Raw genomic sequence first — 20,723 nt, forward strand, 5'->3', positions numbered from 1 at the left:
ACTGGCGTCTGTCAGAGAGGTATGATTTGATCCAAGAGAGGGCAGTGCCGGTAATGTTAAAGGTGGTTTCAAGTCGGGTGAGGAGGATGGTGTGATTGATGGTGTCAAAGGCGGCGCTGAGGTCGAGGAGGATGAGAATGTTGAGGTTGCCAGCGTCAGAGGAGAGGAGAAGGTCGTTGGTGATTTTGAGGAGAGCAGTTTCAGTACTGTGGTTGGAGCGGAATCCGGATTGGAATGTTTCATACAGGTTATTGGCAGAGAGGTGATGTTTGAGTTGAGTGGCTACAGCGCGTTCCAAAACTTTTGACAGAAAGGGTAGGTTGGAGATGGGTCTGAAGTTATTTATGGTGTCAGGGTTGAGTCCAGATTTTTTCAGAATGGGGGTAACAGCAGCAATTTTGAGGGATGGTGGGACGATGCCTGTAGACAGGGAGGAGTTTATTGTTGCAGTGATAAGTGGAGAGAGAGCAGGAAGGGAGGCCTTGACAAAGCTGGAGGGGATGGGGTCAAGAGTGCAGGTGGCAGTTTTCATTCCTATGAGGAGTTCAGAGAGGTCAGTAGGGGAGACTGGGGAGAATTGAGACAGGGGTTGGCAGGATAAGGGGGGGGGGGCAGGTGGTTTGAGGGGGAGCGGGTGCGGTGGTGGTTAAGCTGTTGTAGATGTTTTCAATTTTGCATTGGAAGAATGAAAGGAAGGAGATGCAGTTGTCTACTGTGAATGACTGGGTGGTTGTGTTCAGGGGGCTGAGGAGTTTGTTTATTGTAGAGAAGAGTGCTTTTGGGTTTCCGGAGCCAGAGTGGATAATTTGAGAGTAGTAGGCGGAGCGGGCGTGGGAGAGGGCATCTTTGTAGTGTTGTAGGTGGTCCTTGTAGGCTTGGGAGTGAATTGTGAGACCTGTTTTATTGCGGAGTCTTTCAAGTTGGCGAGCACGAGTTTTCATCAGGCGGAGTTCAGGGGTAAACCAGGGAGCAGAATGGGTGAAAGAAACTGTTTTGGTTTTTATAGGTGCAAGCTGGTCAAGGCAGGAGGAGAGAGTGTGGTTGTAGTAGTCAGTGAGGTCAGAAGGGGTGTGGAGGTCAATGAAGGGAGAAGTGGACATTTTTTCAGAGAGGGTGGATGAGAATGAGGTAGGTGAAAGAGCGTTTAGCTTACGGAAGTTGATAGTGTGATAATGCCTTGGTGCTGGGGTGGGGATGTTGATGGTCATAGTGATGGCTAAGTGGTCAGAGAGGGTGAGGTCGGAGCCAGAGAGATGGTGCAAAATTAATCCAGTAGAGCCAGTAGAGTAAATGATTAATGGCCTCATTCTGCAGGATCCCATTTTCATGCAGAGCTTTGTAATTTTGTGTAAAGTGGCAAAGGGATGCATGGAAATATGCGACAGATAAATGTGTGCCTTTGCTTACACGGCTTTATAGTAAAAGCTTAAATACTTAAAAGAAACGAACTTTCTTTGTCCTTTCCTTGTCTACGTGTGACCTGTGACCTTCTGTCATCACAGCAGTAATTATCATTTGATGTCCACTCGTACTTGGCTTTTATTTTGTTCAGGTTTTGATTAACTTGTTTGTTGTCATCATTCCACAGCCACGATGTCTCGGGGACGCCCAGCCCCACAGGTGACAGGGATTTCACCCAAGGAAGGGGTTCCTTGGACCAAGGTCACAATCCGAGGAGAGAACCTCGGTACCAGCTCTCAGGACCTCATTGGTGAGGAGTTGCACCATGACACACAGCATTGAGCTATGGCTCGAAACTGTGTCGTGTAAAAATGATGTTCACTATTGAACTCCTTCATTTAGTGGAAACGGCAGAGAAAACGATGCTAATGGAATGTTGCACCAATCTTGATCAGCCATCCTCAGGACCAGCTAATTCAATTATTATTTGTGTGACCATAAGTCTTTAAAAAAACATAGTTCGGGTGACCTTGTTTGTTTGTTTTTTCAATAATAATTTATTTGCTCTTATTTTTTTATTTGTTGCATCAGGCCTTACAATATGTGGCCATAATTGCCTGCTTACAAGGGTGGTCCAAAAATTTGAAGATTGAATTTTCATTTCTCCACAAGCCTGCCCCTATTCCTTTTGAAGAAAGTAGTTTGTGGTGAAAATTTGAGCTTGATTGGACAATATTTAGAGGTTGCTCAAAATGTTGACAAATTTTAATGAATAATAAGATACAGAATTTTTAGCATCATACATCAATTCATAGATAATTATATATTTTCAATTACTCAAATTATTTATTATTGTTATTGTTGTTGTTTGTTTGTAAACTAATAAATAATTATGTACAATGTACCATTGTACAATGTACCATTGTACAATGTACATGTATGTTCAATTGTTCATTGTTCAATGTTCATTCATATAGTCAAATTAAGATTAAAAACAAAACAGTAGATTAAACATTCATGTATTAATTTGACAATAAATCATTTATCGGAAAAAATAAATCATCCATCAGAAAATATAAAATATCTATCAGAGACGATAAAACAAATCTATCAGAACAATTAAAACAAAGTAAACATCAGAATACACATAATTTGAATGATTTTAGTAACATTGTTTTCAGAAACTTGTGTTTCAAAACATTGCCTACTTCTTAGTAGTTAGAGTCTCAGCAGCATGTTTCTTCTTTCATTTATCTTCATTCTCAAGCCTGATACGCTTTCTGTTCTCCTTCACTGCCAGAGTGTTGTCCACAGATCCCATACGTGAACTTGAGGGATCCTCACGCTGCATGATAAGGAATGCTTTGTCTTCTTCATTCGTCATTTTCTCAAGCGCATCATTTGGTGAGATATCGAAGAGGGATTGAAGATCATCTTTGAACATCTGCTCCTTCACTCTATAGTTTTCGAATGTCTTGGTTCTATTTTTCTTTACCAGTTTGTAGGCATCATACAACTTCAAAAGTTGGCGCTCACAGGAATCCACTCTCTGCACTGGAATTCGTGCTTTCTCCCAGTATGCACACACAGCTTGTACACTAAGTTTGGCACTTTCACGAACTGTATGGTGTTCTTGTATGTGATGGTACACCATTTTCTGCAATGTGTGTCCTTTGGTTGGTAGTCCCCCACATATTATTTCCTTTTCAGACTTGCCCAGCAACCAAACTGTGGAAGAGCTGCGAGTTTCTGCCATCTGAAAAAAACAGGATAAATAAAAAATGTTATTTTTTGAGCAACCTCCAAATAAGTTCCAATTGACCTCATATTTGGTTCATATGATCTTCATAAACATAGGAACAAGGGCAGCCTTGTGGAGCATAAATCTTTAATAGTGTTAAATATTACATATATCTGTGGACCACCCGAATATACAAGTATATTTCCATCACATAATTTCAGCTGTTTTCATGAGTAATAATTGCATTTTCTATCAATTTACTGCATATTTTATACAGCATGCTTTGTGATTGATATCTATGAATGAAATATTTTTTAAAATTATACCATGAAATCTTCATCCAGACCATCTCTGCAAAATATCTCCACAAAAAGCATACTAAACTAATAGAGGTCTACACGTGGGACTAAATGTATGAGCAGACTATTTTGCAATAAAAAATGCACCACTTTCTGAATATACATCCACCCATGCAATAGTCTTCACCCGTGGGCCGAACAACCGGCAGCAATTAAAATTTTCTAGCAGACAAAATGCCCAAGACCACCAGAAATCGGGTCTGGCCACTGACCACTGCCTTCTTTGCAATCATTGGGGCTGTATTGGTTTCTGTTTCGAATTCATGTGCAGCATCCTCGAGTGTACACCTGTTCTTGGAAATTTTTTGCAAGGCAACTTCGAGATACTTTTCTGGCTTCTTGTCTTTGTGTACAAATTGGATTAGGTAGTTTGTTGAACTTTTCACGTACTTGGCCAATTAACAGTAATCCTTTTGCGCACTTGGTTGTGTTCAATCAGTACACCACCTCCATCTTGTCTTGGCAGGTATATTATTGTGATGAACTGGTTTTTGTAGAACATTTTGTGAAGTCAAGAGTTTCCTTTTTTGAAATCTGGCTGGTTATCTCCAAATGGGGCCGGTTTACTAATTCGCAACTGTATTGGAACACTGGTATTGCGAATTGTTTTAAAGATCTGATTGCTGACCCTCATGTACAATTTCAAATTACAATTTTGAGAGAAACCTTTCCCACAAAGCACTTGTATGGGCACTTTCTGTGAGTCCACATTAGCAATTTCATGAAAACTCTAGGAGGGAAACCTTTGACACAGATAGAGCAGGTACTTCCAAGTGTGGGTGATCCAAAGTTCAAGCTCATTTTATTTATAAAAGGCTCATTACAAAGTGAATATTTGAAAGGACTCTCAGGTGTGTCTTCATATGCATTTTCATATTAGCTTTTTGAGAGAAACATTATAGACAGAGCACTTGTGTGAGCGCTCTCCTTTTTGGGTCATCATGCGTGTTTCCAATATGTATTTACCCCGAAGATTATCACAAATAAAGTACTTGTTTGGACACGCTCATGTGTACATCCTCATATGCACTTTCAAAAGCTCTTTTGATGCAAAATCTTTTCCATAGAGGATTTGTACCGACGCTCTCCTGTATGGACCCTCATATGTGATTTCAAATTATTTTTCACCGAGAAAGCTTTGCCACAAACAGAACACTTGTTCCGACGTTCTCCTGTATGGACCCTCGTATGTGATTTCAAATTAGTTTGCACTGAGAAAGCTTTACCACAAACAGAGCACTTGTAAGGACGCTCACCTGTATGGATCCTCACATGTGATTTCAAATTAGTTTGCACTGAGAAACCTTTACCACAAACAGGGCATGTGTATGGACACTCTCCTGTATGAATCCTCACATGTGATTTCAAACTAGCTTTTATGGAGAAACTTTTACCGCAAACAGAGCACTTGTGTGGACGCTCTCCTGTATGGGTCATCATGTGTATTTTCAATACGTATTTATCCCTAAAATGATCACAAACAGGGCATTTGCACGGACGCTCTCCTGTGTGGATCCTCATATGCACTTTCAAAGTATCTTTCAATGCAAAATCTTTGGCACACACAGAGCATTTGTACGGACGCTCTCCTGTATAGGTCATCATATGCAACAACAACAACAACAACAACAACAACAACAGGCATTTTAAGGCCATTTTCCCTGCAAGAGCGGGGGTTAGCCTTGCGGTCCCCAAAACAATCTTCTCCATTTTGCCCTATTTTCTGCATCTCCCCTTGTTAACCTCCTTGCCCGCATTTCTTCTTCGACCATCTTTAGCCAAGTCTTTCTCGGTCTTCCCCGTCCTCTACTTCCTTCTACATTCATTTCCATCACTCTTCTCAACCAGTCACTTTCATCCTTCCTCAACACATGACCAAACCATCTCAAACTGTTTCTCTGCACAGCATCCATCACAGGCTGTATTCCCATCATCTTCCGCAATTCATCATTTGTCTTCCTCTCTCTCTCTCAACGATACTCCACACATCCACTGAACCATTCGCATTTTGAAAGGACTCGTTGGAAGGTTGGCTTTTACGAGGACTCTCGCTAAGCACTCGAGTGAAAGATTGATTAAAAGAGGACTTGTTGGAAGGCGCTTGGTAAAGGACTTATTGGGAGCGCACATTTGAGAGGACTTACTCGCTGGCGCCAATTAAAGAAGGACGGCCAAGGACTGTCGTGATTACGAAGAACGCGAGGGTTTATGTGCGTGATCAAAGAGGGCTCGCTGGCATTGGGAGTTCAAAGAAGGACATTGGAGAGGGGGCATTTGGCGCGAGTGTGCAACTATTATGTACGCCGCCAGGATACCAGCCTTCCCCCCCGTGATATAATTGTCCGTTCGCGTTACACTGTGAAGAGGTGCCTGCCGGGTTTTCCATCGCCTGGACCGGAGCCGGATTAGAGCCTGGACGCGCTGGTGACCATCAACCTACCATCTCAGCAATCCCCGTGTGAGTGTCTGTGTGTGTGAGACAGGCCCGTTTGTCCAGGGAATAAGATAAGACTGTTTAAGGCTGCCCTGTGTATCTGCTTCTTCCTCTTCCTTGTACATTCCCTTCTTTCTTTTCCTCTTCTAATTGTACAAATTGTTAATAAATTGCCCTGTTCTTTCTGGTTTCTCCTTAATCCGATCGTCCTAGTCTTTTCTCCATTGGGTAAACGTGGCACGATCGGAACCGCCATAATCGGGTCCAGTCCTTGTTAACGGCCCGAATCGCGGCTCGCTTCGCTCGGCGTGTCCACTAACGCCGTGGTTCGGGCGGGAGTTATTTCCTTGCTTCACGGTCGGTGTTAGTAATTAGGTATTAGGACTAAGTCGACCAATAACCCTATTTAATACCGACCGGAAGGAACGTGATAACCCCCAGGGTTGCGTCGGCCAGATAAAAGGACAAGGGGATTAACCCCCTTGATAAGGGGAGAGCCGACGTTTGAGATCCGTAACAATTGGATCAATTGTTGTGGATCCAATTGTTGTGGATCCAATTGTGGATCATAACAATCCAATTGTTGTGGATCTCCAACGTCGGCTCTCCCCTTATCAAGGGGGGGTTAATCCCCTTGTCCTCTTGTCTGGCCGACGCGAGTCCTGGAAGTTATAGCGTCCTTCCCGGCGCGGCGTTAGGTAGGGTTTGTTAGGCCTAGGGGTTCGCTACTACCTAATTACTGACGCCGACCGGAAACGAGGGAATAACTCCCGCTCGAATCACGGATATGGATGGAAAATGCCGAGCGGATAGCAATCCGCGATCCGAGCTGTTAACAAATGACTAGACCCGATTATAGCGGTTCCGAATCGTGCCACGCTTACCCAATGAGAGAAAAGACTGATGCGATCGGATAAGAGGAAACCCGGAAAATAGGAAGAACAAAGCAATTTATTACAAATGTACAGAAGGAAGAGGAAACGAAAGAAATGTACAAGATAGAAAGAGGAAGGAAAAGCACACAGGGCAGTCTTAAGTACAGTTTTATCTTATTCCCTGGACAAACGGGCCCGTCTCACACACACAGACACTCACACGGGGGTTGCAGATGGTCGGTTGATGGTCACCAGCGCGTCCAGGCACCAGTCCAGGCGATGGGAAACCCGGCAGGCAGCTCTTCACAGTGTAACGTGAACGGACAATTATAATGACAGGGGGGGGGGGGGGTGGAAGGCTGGTACTAGCGTACGTAATAGGCGCACGACCCGCGCCAAACGCCCCCTCTCCAATGTCCTTCTTTGAACTCCCAATGCCAGCGAGCCCTCATTGATCACGTGCATATACTCTCATGTTCTTCGTAATCACGACAGTCCTTGGCCGTCCTTCTTTAATCAGCGCCAGCGAGTAAGTCCTCTCAAATGTGCGCTCCCAATAAGTCCTTTACCAAGCGCCTTCCAACAAGTCCTCTTTTAATCAATCTTTCACTCGAGTGCTTAGCGAGAGTCCTCCGAGAGTCCTACGAGAGTCCTGTTAAAAGCCAACCTTCCAACGAGTCCTCTTTTAATCAATCTTTCACTCGAGTGCTTAGCGAGAGTCCTCCGAGAGTCCTTATTAGCTCGAGCTCCTCTTCATAATTTCCACCCTTTGCGAATGGTTCGGTGGATGTGTGGAGTATGGGTCATCATATGCAATTTCAAATTACCTTTGTGAGAGAAACATTTATTACAGACAAAGCACTTGTATGGACGTTCTCCTGTGTGGACCATTGTATGCATTTGCAAATGCAGTTTTCGAGAGAAACCTCTACCACAAGCAGAACACTTGTAACTGCGTATTCCAGTACGGGTTAATTTATGTGCGTTTAAGGTCCATTTATAAAGAAATCCCTTCCCACATTCAAAGCACTTGTACAGACGCTCTCCTGTATGGATCTTCATGTGTGTTTTCATGCTGCTCATTGAAGCAAAATCCTCACTGCAAACACGACACTTTTTCCTTTTGAGAACATTCTTGTGTTTTGAAAGTTTTATCTTAACCTTTGCATTGTGTTGATCAAAGCTGGAATGGTGCTGTAAAGGTGACGAGTTTTGATCTTGTGATTCTGTCTTCAAAACACCAATCTTGTTCTCCAACAAACAATGCCTCGGCATTATTTGTCCAATATTACTTCCTGAATGTACTGGAAAAACAAATCACATGGTCAACATCCAATTTAGTCAGCATCGGAATATCAAGACGATTTAAAAATATAAATTTATCCTGAACGAGGATTATATATTGTGCACAGATGTGCTCACCTTTTGCAGAACAGTCAGCCTTGCAATTTGTCATATGAACAGCAACTGGATCTTTCTTTACAGAAACACAACCTAAAGCTTGTGTGGCTGGTGAATCAATGTCTTGTGCATATTCCACTTTAACAAGAGAGATATCACCTGCACACAACTTATTGTCAATAACTTGCTGGGATATGAAGTTTACAATCCTGCGAAATCGAAATTGAGTCAAGTGTATATGTATTCAGTTCTGAGAATTAATTAAACCACACTTCATAAACAGGTAAAGGTATTTGGCTCATAGAGTATTCGCCATTACCTCATCACAGCACTTGCACACATTCTTATTTACTTGAAACCCCAAATAGGCGATTCCACAATTGGAAGAATAAGTGTAGAAATGAATGGAGATGGGCAATTCAATCCTGGATGTGGGGAGCGTGAGCAAGTGAGGGTCTCTTGAGTAATGTGTGACCAAGGGGGGCTTAAGGAGTGCAGATATAGGTGTGGACAGGAGGAAAAAGCCACAAAGCAAATGTGTATAAAAATTTTTTTTGCCACAAGTGGGACAGTGACCCACTGGTAATACCTCGAGATACCAAAGTTGCGGAAGGCCTTTTTTTGCATCTCAAGAGGGGCAAAGTGGAAATCAAGTAAGGCCACCCACAGTGAGGACTCATACTCCAGCAGCCCACAGCATAGAGTCCTACACCACGGAGCTGTGTCGGAAAGCCTTGTACACTGTGATGAGGGTCCGACTTAGAAATGCCTCAGCTCAAAGAAAAATTCCCAGGCGGTAAATATATTTTGCTGATGATGTGGCTAAATCATCCTCCCATTAAATGTTACTAGGGCATGCCCGTACTATATATAAGCTAGGACGTGCCCGTACGTGGGTGCCCGTTCCTTGCCAAAAAAAAAAATAATAATAATTTGTGTAGGGGTGTGTGTGTGTAAACATCCTAGGGCGTGCCCGTACGTGGGTGCAAAAAAACATGCGTGCAAACAACAACAACAAAAAAAAACTTTGAAACCACGTGGCAGTAACGACCACAGAACCCCCCCCTCTATTTACATGAATGGTTTGGTCCATTCGCAACGACCACAGAACCCCCCCCTCTATTTACATGCAATGGTTTGGTCCATTCGCAACGCCAAAGCGAACGGCGAACGGCTAAATCGCCATAGCTCGGTAAGTACTTGTCCGATTAATTTCAAACCTTGAAAAGGCACATCCTCGGGTCCCCAGCAATATACCTGGCAAGTTTCAAGTATATCGGACCGGTAGTTGTCGAGAAATCGTTGTCGCATACACACATACACACACACATACACACAGAGATTAATGGAATTATAGATAGATGGCAGATATTGAGGACAAGAAGTTCTATGGTGTGCTCCTGTTCCAGCAGCTATCTGGAGAAATGGATCGGAGAGGTCAATTGTCGATTCTACTGAAGAGACAGTGTGAGAGGATACCGAATTGCCAACCCTCCTTCCAGTGAAACTGCCAAATTCCAGAACCACTGCAAAGCTCCACTCATTTGTTTATCATTATTCCCACCTGTGGAACCAAATTCACACTCTCTTCAATCTCATTTTTCTTTCCAGGTATTTAAAACAGCTGTTCACCACCATCTCAAATCGTAAACTATCCATGACCATGATCTTTTCTACACATACTAAACCACCCCTCCGGCCTCCACCTCAACAAAATTTTGCTTCTGTTTCCATTTTGACAACCCCTTGCATTCTCCCCAACCCTCATAGTTACCTGCATCCCTTGTTTGTCAGTCTCCATCTATTTTCTCCCTCAGCCTTGCTGTTAGCATTCCCCCCTTCTGCTGTTCTATTTGTTATGTTGCATCCTCATCCCTTCTGTTTCTAGCCCTTCTACGAGCCTTGACTATGCATACAAAAAAAGAAAAGAAAAAAAGACTGAACTGTCATTGTTGAATGCCACATTGCGTAATTAATCTAAAGCTTATCATGACCTGATCTGAACAAATGGTTTCAAATAGTGTTATTAGTCATGATGCAAATAGTGCTCGCTACACAGTGAGGTCCAAGCACAATATCCCCTATACTCACTCCTGGATCCCCCAATTCATTGTCCCTCTACCCCATGCCCGACTCCTTCCTTCGATCCCAGCAATATCCGATTCCCTCGCCTGATCCCTGTTTGCCCAGCTTACCGCTCTCTCCCTGCCAGCATTCTGCCCACCTCACAGCCAATCCCAGTGTTCCCACCCACCAGCCATCCCAGCTTCGCCCCCTCCAACAACCCAAGCGTCCCGTCCCCCAACCAACCCAGCATCTCACCCTCCTCTATACTACCCCAGAGTCCCACTGCCCTCCCCAGCGTCCCACCGCTCCCCTCTCAGACAACATGGACCTGCTTTTAACCACCCATCTCAACTCTTTTACTCATATGCAGCGATTTCAACTGAAACCATGCTGGCTCATCATTGGCGAGTCAAGCAGTTCACTCAGGCAGATTGGCTATCTCACTTTAGCACTGGTCTCTTAACTCAGCCTGGGAATCGTACCACAGAAGCATCCTCTCTCTTTCTCATGCAAAGATCCATTCCATCTTCAGTTTTCATAACTTTCCTCCCACCCTTGTACACTGAATCCTGTGGCGAGACAGTTGCCTTGAAACAACTAGCCTCATTTTCCTGGAAGGCAAATGCGACTGAAGGAAGCCTCATATCATTTTGTAAAGCCCTCAACAAGTGTACACACTCAGTCAGAAAACAATACTAACCTCAAGATTGAACTTTCAAACTTGGCTCCCTCCTCTAAAACCTGATGGCACCTTAAGTCTGTCTCTGGAGTATGCCCCCCACCACCCCCCCCATACCTTCCCTCACTTCAAATAGCACCACAGCCGACAACTTATGAGAATGCCTCATGTCTCAATTCCGTTCGCTTCCAAAGCTTGTGTTCCCAACAGCTTGTTCTTGGTACCCACTCTATCGAGTCACACATAACTACTCCTGGACTCTATTTTTTGCACCTGAGAAGATTGAGAAATTCATTGCATCCCTCAAATTTGATTCTGCAACTGGACCGGACGGTATCAGCGCAAGCATACTAAAATCAGATTATTGCGCATCGTCTTTCTGTCATCTTCCACCTGCTTGGAAGTCAGCAAACATCACCCAATTACATAAACCAGGTGAAAAACCAATCACCTCAACTGCAGGCCCATCAGCTTACTTACAGTCATCAGTTAAGTCATGCAATCAATCATCACAATTGACATCAAGTCCTTCCTTTTCTCTAACGGCCTGATCTGAGATTATAATCATTTTGGATTTATCAATTTGGATTCAGACCAGGTCACTCTGCCTTGGAAGTGCTGTTCCTGCTCTCCCAACAATGAATGCTAATTGTTGCTCTCCCAACAATGAATGGAAGCCCACAATCTCAAACATGAGATCAGGGCCATTTCTCAACATATCCTAACCATGTGATACAGTCTGGCACCCCACCCTGCTTTCAAAACTCTCTGCCTATGGAATTCAAGGTCAACTCCACACATGGATTACCAACTTCAGCTACTCTCACAGCCAATGCATGGCTCTCAACGGGATCTATTCATCTCCACTCCCTGCCAAGCCTGAAGTGCCGCAGTGCTCACGGCCTGTTACTTTTTTTTTTTCTCTCTTTAGCATTCCAGACAGATTGGTGTCCTCTGTGTTCTGCTGCCTCCTATTGCTGATGCATGCTCTGCCATCCCTTGGCTGTTCTTCCCAGGTTTCTGCAAGGTGCAGTCTGCCAAGAACCTTCTTCTTACTGCTCACCTCCATCCGTTTGTCCCCCTCTTTTCTCTCGCTTGTGGAACCAACTTCCCTAGTCTGTTCAGTCCTATTCTCCCCTCCAGGGCTTCTAGACTGCTGCTCACCTCCCTCCACCTCAGGTTATTGTGATTTTTCTCCCTCACCTCTTTTCGTTTGTTCGTTGTCAATTGGTTTGTTCATTTTTTGTTTCATTCCCCCTTTCCCTTCCCTCTCCTTGCTGTGTAATAACTTGTGTGCAACTTGTTCACCCCCACGTGTCCTTCAACTCCTCCACTTGACCTCACTCTCAATTCTACTCTGTTGGTGTATCTCCCCCTTTCCATTTTGTTCCATTCCGTTCTGCTCTTGCTCTTCCACGAGTCATGACCACATTATGTCATGTAGGATGTAACAGTACATTATGTAGTGTAAAAACACCAAATTCAACTTAATAAACCTTGATTTTGAGATTAAATAACATGTTCTTTGGTATACATTTGCTTCACATGATGTAGGATAACCACAAATATTCAGATGGATCCTTGATTTGATTGAGGTGAGAACACATGCTCCAGGTGCCGACCTCAACGCTGCAGACACACTCATATTTAACAAGGAAAATTGTTCATTACTCTGAAGCAGTCAGCTGCAATGATTGAACAAATTGTCCGTTATTAACCTCCGCCACAATAGATGGTAGCAGTTTATGTTTTCACCTCTGTCTGTTTGTCTGTTTGTGAACAGGATATATGAAAGAGTAGTGGACGGAATCAGACGAAATTTGGTGGAGAGGTTTGGTGTGTGACAAAGACAAAATTATTTGATTTTGGTGAAGATCCGGATCCGGATACTAGAATTTTTTCAGTGCTTCTTCACCATGGAGAGATAGGGCCAAAAACAATATGCAGTACAGCACGATATCTCAAAAAGCTGTGGACGGATTTGGACGAAACTTGGTGGACAGGTTTAGGTGTGTGACAAGGAGGAATTGCTTCGATCCAAATCAGAGATTTTTTTTCATTTTTCAAGTGATTCTTCAGCAATGAAAAATGGGGCCAAAAATGACAGAACGATATTTCAAAAAGTTGTGGACTAGTTCTGACCAAAGGAGGTGGATGAGTTGGTTCGGTGACAAGAACAAGCCGATTAGATTTTGGGTCATGTCCAGATCCATTTCAGGCCTATTAATGGGACACAAAACGTAAACTGTTCAGCCTGGTGGAGGTATGCGCTCTACCGAGTGCTGTTGTAGTTGTTTTGAGAGGCTCTATGGATTGTGGCCTTCCTTAGTGGACAATGTCCTTAATCATACAACTCTGGACTCGGTTTGAGTATCCTTAATGGATTTCGTTCTCAGGCAGATTTTGACTGACAATGATTTTTCTTCCGTTGTCCATAGCATGTTGCTGGCTGACCAAATCTGAATCTGCTGACTATACACAAACTCCATTTTTGTGCACCCACAAAAAGTAAACGGATATCATTAGTATGGAGGAAGTTATGAGAGGTTAGGTTGGTACCGGCTTTTTTGGGGGTCACCCTGCATACAAACTGAGCCTAAAATACCAAAAGATCTTTAATGTCCACAACACGTTTCTGCTTACCAGTTTCAAAACGGGCAATACTGTCATTTATCTGATGATCGTCGATGTCTTCCTTTGCAGAGGCACATCTCAAAACTTCTCGAGCAGATGAATCATTGTCGTCTTGGAAGCATTCCACTTTTACAGAATAGATATCACCTGCACACAACTCAGTGTCAATCTTTTGTATGGACATGACATTTACGAGACAACCTTTAGAGGCCATTTTTCCCCGCAGAGCAGGGGTTGGCCTTTTTCGGACACCACGGTCCCCTTTTTGAAGCAATGTTTTATGGCCGGACGCCCTTCCTGGCGCCAACCCTGTTCGTCGCCTCTTGTGACACACAGGGAACCAGTGAGCTGGTACTCAATTTGGACATGACATTTACAATGCTGCCAAATATAATTTCACCCATCAGATAGATCTGTATTACAACCTTCCACGAGCACAGATTCCTCCTTAGTTACTGAATGCAGAAAGTGTGAATGCAACAGCAAGCTCCAATAAGAATTTTTTCCCCCTCTGCAAGAGTGAGGCGCAAGTACAACAAGGTTAAACTGACAAATGGAGAAGTGGGGCAACAATTTGGCACAACCAGCAAGAGAATAACAAACGGGGAGGTGACTCAGCCAGTAAAAGGGTTGCGTTCAGGATTCAAGATGGCTAACCGGAGTAAACAAGAGCGATAATTGCTTTGCTTGTTGCTTTGCAATTCATGTCGCCTACCAAGTTTTCGTTCAATATCAATAAACACATCCCTTTATTTGGGCGGTGTATAATGCCAGGTACAGTGCCTAAAAAAACCTGATATACATACTTGAAGCAAAAACATGTGTACGACTTTTGTTTATATTTAATACATTGTGGTGATATACCTGGGATCATTGCAATTGTACTGGGCCATGGACTAACCCCCAGGCCTAAGGCCTGCTGATCTGCCAAGCATAATAAAATGAGAGTATTGAAACTTACCAAGAGCCCAGTGAGCTCCATCATTAGGAAATGGAAAGAATATGGAACTACCCAGACTCTTCCTAGGGCTGGCTGTCTGACCAAACTGAACAACCAGGCAAGAAGGTCCTTGGTCAGGGAGGTGACCAATAACCCAATGACCACTCTGACAGAACAACCGGATTCCTATGCTGAGATGGGAGAACTTACCGGAAGGAAAACAATCTATGCAGCCCTTCACAAATCCAGGCTTTATGGGAGAGTGGACACATGGAAGCCAATCCTGAGAAAAAGGGAAATGACAGCATGCGTGGAGTTTGCAAAAATGTTGGTGAAAGAATCAAAACGTGATGCAAAAGATTATGTGGTCGGATGAGACGAAAATTGAACTCTCTGGCCTGAATGCAAAGCGGTAAATCTGATGGAAAAAGCGCACAGCTCATCACGCATCTACAACTATCCTTGCTGTCCACCTTAGGTGGCAGAGGTAAAAACAGCGAAAAGAGGAGGGCGGTGGCGGGGTTGTGGATGCCTAAGCTGCAGGGTAGAGGAAGAAAATAGCATGACTTGGAAGAATAAAGGACCTGGAGAGGAATCAGAGCAAGGGGAGGAGGGTTGTTGTCGTTGTTGTATAGTCCCGAACAGTTCTCTTCCAGAAAGGGAGAGAGAGAAAGAGAGATAGAGGGATAAAAAGAGAGAGATGAGAGAAGAGAGAAGAGAGAAGAGAGAAGCGAGAAATGAGAGAGATGAGAGAGATGAGAGAGATGAGAGAGATTAGAGAGATGAGAGAGATGAGAGAGATTAGAGAGATTAGAGAGATAGAGAGATAGAGAGAGAGAGAGAGAGAGAGAGAGAGAGAGAGACAGAGACAGAGACAGAGACAGAGACAGAGAGACAAGAGGGAAAGGGCTGGTCCGATCACCACTCTGACCATGACCGCACTACCCTGATGAATCCGCGCAGCAGGGAAAAATGGGGAAGATTTGGCGCCCCACTTGTATCGGGGGGTACAACCATCATGAAGAGGCGTACCCCGATAGTTATGGGGAGGAGGATTGAACAAGCCGTAGGCAGGAGCAAGCTCAGTCAGAGTGGAAGCGAAAACTTGCAAGAGCAAAATTTAAATAAATAACAGGAATAAGAGGGTGAGGAGGGCAGTCACATGGAATACAGGGAAGAGGTGAAATCTGAGGGTTAATGACAGTACAAAAGATCATAGGTATAGATGGGGATGACTGAAGATAGTGGCAAACATACAGTCACGTGAAAAAGTAAGTACACCCCATGTAAAGTTTTGACTTTTTGAACATATTTCAACATTCAGCTATTTGATCTTCATTTCAACAATATTGATAGATAAAGGTGATATAATATAACAAATATCATGAAACATTTACATTTTGTAGTCCATTGTATAATTTCAATAAACATAAATGCAAATTTTGCATGTGGAAAAAGTAAGTACACCCCTACATTTATCACTACTTCAAATACCTAAAATTAGAATCAGGTGCACCAGCTCAGGTGCAAATGATTAGAACATCGTTAGAGAGGATCTTGGAGGAACCTGTCTTATTTAAATCTCAGACATTTAGTTTGGTTTGCTCTTTGTTGTTGAAGTGTGCGGCATCACCATGCCTAGATCAAAAGAGCTCTCTGAGGCCTTCAGAAAGAAGGTTATGGATGCCCACGAGTCTGGGAAGGGATTTAAAAAGATCTCCAAACAATTTGAAATCAATCATTCGACTGCCCGGAAGATCATCGACAAGTGGAGAATATTCCAAACAACTGCCAACTTGTTCAGGCCAGGCCGCCCCAGCAAGTTCAGCCCGAGGGCAGACCGCAAGATGCTGAAAGAAGTCTCTAAGAACCCCAGAATGTCATCACACGACCTACAGATAGCTCTTGCCACTGTTGATGTCAAAGTGCATGAGTCTACCATGAGAAAGAGGCTGCACAAATTTGATCTACATGAGTGGGGAATAAATGTTGTTCCTGGACCACCCTCATTTCTCCATTCACTTACATGTTAATTTTCCTCTCACCCTCATTTCCCCTTAACACCTCTATTTCTGCCACCCTGATCTTTACGAACCTTTTTGCCTTTTGACATACTAGCTATAGCACCTACTCTTATCCTCTTAATATCCCTAGTAGACCACTCAAACAATGATCCTACGAATATTTGCTCCCTCTCACCCCCTTAACATCCGGCCGTAAAACATTGCTTCAAAAAGGGGACCGAAAAACAACAACTACCACGGTCCCCGAAAAGGCCAACCCCCGCTTTGCGGGGAAAAATGGCCTCTAAACGGTGGTTTTTCACCCCCTTATGAACGCCCTACCCTTATGGACCCATGATCCTTCTACCCTTATGAACCTATGATCCTTCTACCCTATGATCCTTCTACCCTTATGGACCTATGATCCTTCTACCCTATGATCCTTCTACCCTTATGGACCTATGATCCTTCTACCCTATGATCCTTCTAGCCTTCTACCCTATGATCCTATGATCCTTCTAGCCTTATGAACCTATGATCCTTCTTCTACTATTGACACTGAGCACAGGTCCATATCATCTGACAGATTGTCTCGTAGACCACTCAAACATCGATCCTACAAATATTTGTTTATGTGTGGGAAATAATTTAATTCTCCTCCAACTCTCTTCACCATCTCATCCAACTCACCGGTATTTAAATTAATTCTCTTATTTGTTTTGTGAACTTTTTTACCAGTTGCCTTTTCAATAAGACTTATTTGATATTTTTCACATTCATTTTGTTTTCCATTTATATACCAAGGTTGATTACACCTCCACTCTTTAGTCTGGTTGATACTTGGTTCTATCATTTATATATTCATAAAAAAGGCGGCGGTAGCCCCTTAAAATCCCTAACCCCATTATCTTATCACTTATATATATCTTATCACTTATATATCTTATCACTTATATATATATCTTATCACTTATATATATTTTAACACTTATAACCATAAGGGAGACTATCAATTCCATTTTCTAAAATAAACCTCTTATCATCAAAAGCCCCCAATGCTTTCTTATTCACCTCTTCTGAATATAATTGATGTTTTTAACTTCTTATTCCATTAATCTTTCTGAACTCTTCTTTCTTTGTTGTTAAACAGTTATAATAATCCTTAAAGTTTATTGTTTCTTTAATAACATTTTTCTTTACACCTTTTAACTTCTTATCAGTCTTTTCAACGTTATTCACAATGTATTTATAAGCATAGGCCTTTGACCTCAATCCCACAAATTCACTCATAACATATCCTCCTAATTCATCCTTGAACTTTCCAATCACCTTATTATTTTTAGAAGAGAACAACTCACTCTCTGGACTGTAATTACTAGTGTCATAGATATTAATGTCCTTTTTCATGTCTGAATAAACATCATCAGTATTAATTTGCAAAATAAAACTATCTGTATCCATATAAAGTAGATTAACATCATTTTGATATTTCTTCCTCAAGTTATTGTAAAAGTAATCATACATCAAGGACTTTGATAAATCAAGTATTGAGGAGGTACCAATGTAAATAGGTTTGTCCATCTCAACGCTTTCTCTCATCAAATGTATCACACAAAAGTTTTCCGTAAAAACTTCTACTCTCGAGAAGCTTGGTCTGTTGATTAATTTTGATGCTTGTTTCCATGATGTTGATAGACGAATGTTTTGCCTCTTTCTAACATTCTCCATCGTTTTTCCAAATACAGCGTTATTCATCCACTTATAAAAGTCTTTCTCAAAATCATTCTTTGATTCAATCCTGCGTTGTGTGTTAAAATCAATGTACTCTTTCAACCAATGACTCTGATTAAACTTGAGAATCCTATGTATCTTTTCAACATGGAGACCCTTTGAAAGACAGTCTCAAATTTTTTTTTTTTGTATACTGAATGGAGGCTCGTGAAAGAGCTAACATTTACTTCACAAACAAATCAACCAGACAAACAAAATATATAAAAAGAGGGAGCGGAAGACAAGATGGGGAGAGAAGGGGAAGCACATAAACGCAACATTTGAGAGCAGGGAGATGTATGGAAGGGAGAGGGCTTGGGGGGAGGAGGCGTGGGAAGGGGGGGGGGGGGGGAGGGAGAAGTATAAAACACAAGGACACCAAGGACTTCCAGGACAGAAGTTGGTATTTCAAAAAAGTGGAATTGGGGTGAAATTAGTGGGGTTAGAAAAGATCAAGGTTTTGGATAGGGGAAGATAAAAGATGGTGGTGAACAGCTGTTTTAAAGACCTGGAGGGTGGAGTGGGATTGAAGAGAGTGAGGGAGTTTGTTCCAGAGGTGGGAGAAAAGAGGAATGAAGGAGTGAAGGTGAGCAGAGAGTCTTGATCTTTGATGGAGCACATAATTTTTCTTGTTGTATAGTGTTGTTAGAAGCTTCTCTGACGCTTTACCCTTTACATTAAATGATTGTTGATAATCACTTAACCACTCCTTCTTTGGACTTTCCTTTTCACAAGCAAACGGGAGATCTTTGTGTATGTCATGGAGTTCCTCTGGATATTTCAAATCAACCTCAAAATAATATCCCTTCTTTGTTTCATCCAATTCTTTTTGTGTTGATATACAGAGATTTTGGAGAACTTTCTTATGATATTTCTCTTTAACCCATTTCAAACCACCATAAGGAAGTGCTTGAGACATTGCCCACCCATACAAGCTATTCGCATCATAATACATCACGTAGGAGCTCTCTACCGATGGATCATAATTTGGAATGTACTTGTTATTTGCTTTAGCATATCTCTTTGAACAGACATGTGAAATTCCTCCTCTCTTTGCCTTCTCAATCATCAAGAGCATATCAACATCTGTTATAAGATCCAACTCTTGCTTAGTCATCTTTAACATAGCACTCCAAGCCAATCCAGGAGCAGTGTAATAGTGAGCAGGATCCAATCCATATCCAGAATGACAGATTGTTCTGAAAGCCTCAAACACATCAGCCAACAAAAGCACATCAGTTTTGAGATACAAATCGTGATACTCACCAAGATTCTTGATGTTATATTTTTCCCAAACATTTTGTGCGTGTACATAATCTTTATCAGATATATGACTATTATTTAATTTATTATAGAAATTTTCTTTTGAAGGAAGTTGTGTTTCATTGAATCTCTCAAATGAGCCCATATAGTCATAGGGATAAATTCCCTTTTGTGTTACTAAACCTTTGTCTGAAAAATACTCTGAAAGACATGGAAACTCATGAATTTAAATTTTAAATCGTGAATTCTCATCAACTACCGCCAGAAGGTAGTGACGTGCGCCGCCTCTGGAACAAACTCCCTCACTCTCTTCAATCCCACTCCTCCCTCCGGGTCTTTAAAACAGCTGTTCACCACCATCTCTTATCTTCCCCCATCCAAAACCTTAATCTTTTCTACCCCCGCTAATTCACCCCAGATCCACTTTCTTTAAATACCAACTTCTTTCCTGGAAGTCCTAGCAGTGTCCATGTGTTTTATACCTCTCCCACAACCCCCCCCCCCCCCCCCACCCATTCCCACGCCTTCTACCCCCAAGCCCTCTCCCTCCCACAGATCTCCCGATGTCCCTGTTCTCTGATGTTGTACTTGTGTGCTTACCTCTCTCTCCCCATATTGTCTCCCGCTCCCTTTATCATGTTGTATGTGTAGCTCTTACATGAGGCTTGATCTTGTATCCAAGAAAATAAAAATAAACCCTGTAGAATTAGCCTTGAGAATTACCGTTTAGAATTACCCTTTAGAATTACCCTTTCAAATTACCCGTTGGAACCCTTTTGAATTAGACATGGTGATATAGAAAGGTTTTTCTACTCTAGTTTTGACAGATGGATGGATGGATTGAAGGAAGGACATAGCCAGCTATAGGTCTTTAAAACAGCTGTCACCACCATCTCTTATCTTCCCCCATCCAAAACCTTGATCTTTTCTACCCCCACTAATTCACCCCAGATACACTTTTTCGAAATTCCAACTTCTTTCCTGGAAGTCCTTGCCATGTCCATATGTTTTATACCTCTCCCACCTCCCCCCAAGCCCTCTCCCTCCCACAGTTCTCTCGATGTCCCTGCTCTCAAATCTTGTGTATGTGTCCTTCCTCCTCTCTCCCCATCTTGTCTATCGCTCCCCTTATTTTGTGTTTTATGTGTCGGTTTGT

The 20,723-nt window shown here is 42.6% G+C and overlaps 1 protein-coding gene across 1 annotated transcript in view; it reads right to left on the reverse strand.

The window, feature by feature from the left end:
* Positions 1-2,404: 2,404 nt before the first annotated feature.
* LOC137415593 (uncharacterized) overlaps positions 2,405-20,723 on the reverse strand; it is an 83,222-nt gene continuing 64,903 nt past the window's right edge. Inside the window, exons 5-9 of the mRNA XM_078780524.1 lie at positions 14,742-14,814; positions 13,601-13,738; positions 8,233-8,370; positions 7,972-8,114; positions 2,405-3,157 (exon numbers count right to left, since the gene is read on the reverse strand). Coding sequence (XP_078636650.1) covers positions 2,648-3,157; positions 7,972-8,114; positions 8,233-8,370; positions 13,601-13,738; positions 14,742-14,814 — 1,002 coding nt within the window. The 3' untranslated portion in view covers positions 2,405-2,647. The remainder of the gene's footprint in view (positions 3,158-7,971; positions 8,115-8,232; positions 8,371-13,600; positions 13,739-14,741; positions 14,815-20,723) is intronic.

This window comes from Myxine glutinosa, chromosome 6, assembly GCF_964187855.1.
Source record: "Myxine glutinosa chromosome 6, kmMyxGlut1.1, whole genome shotgun sequence".
In the NCBI taxonomy this organism is placed as follows: domain Eukaryota; kingdom Metazoa; phylum Chordata; class Myxini; order Myxiniformes; family Myxinidae; genus Myxine; species Myxine glutinosa.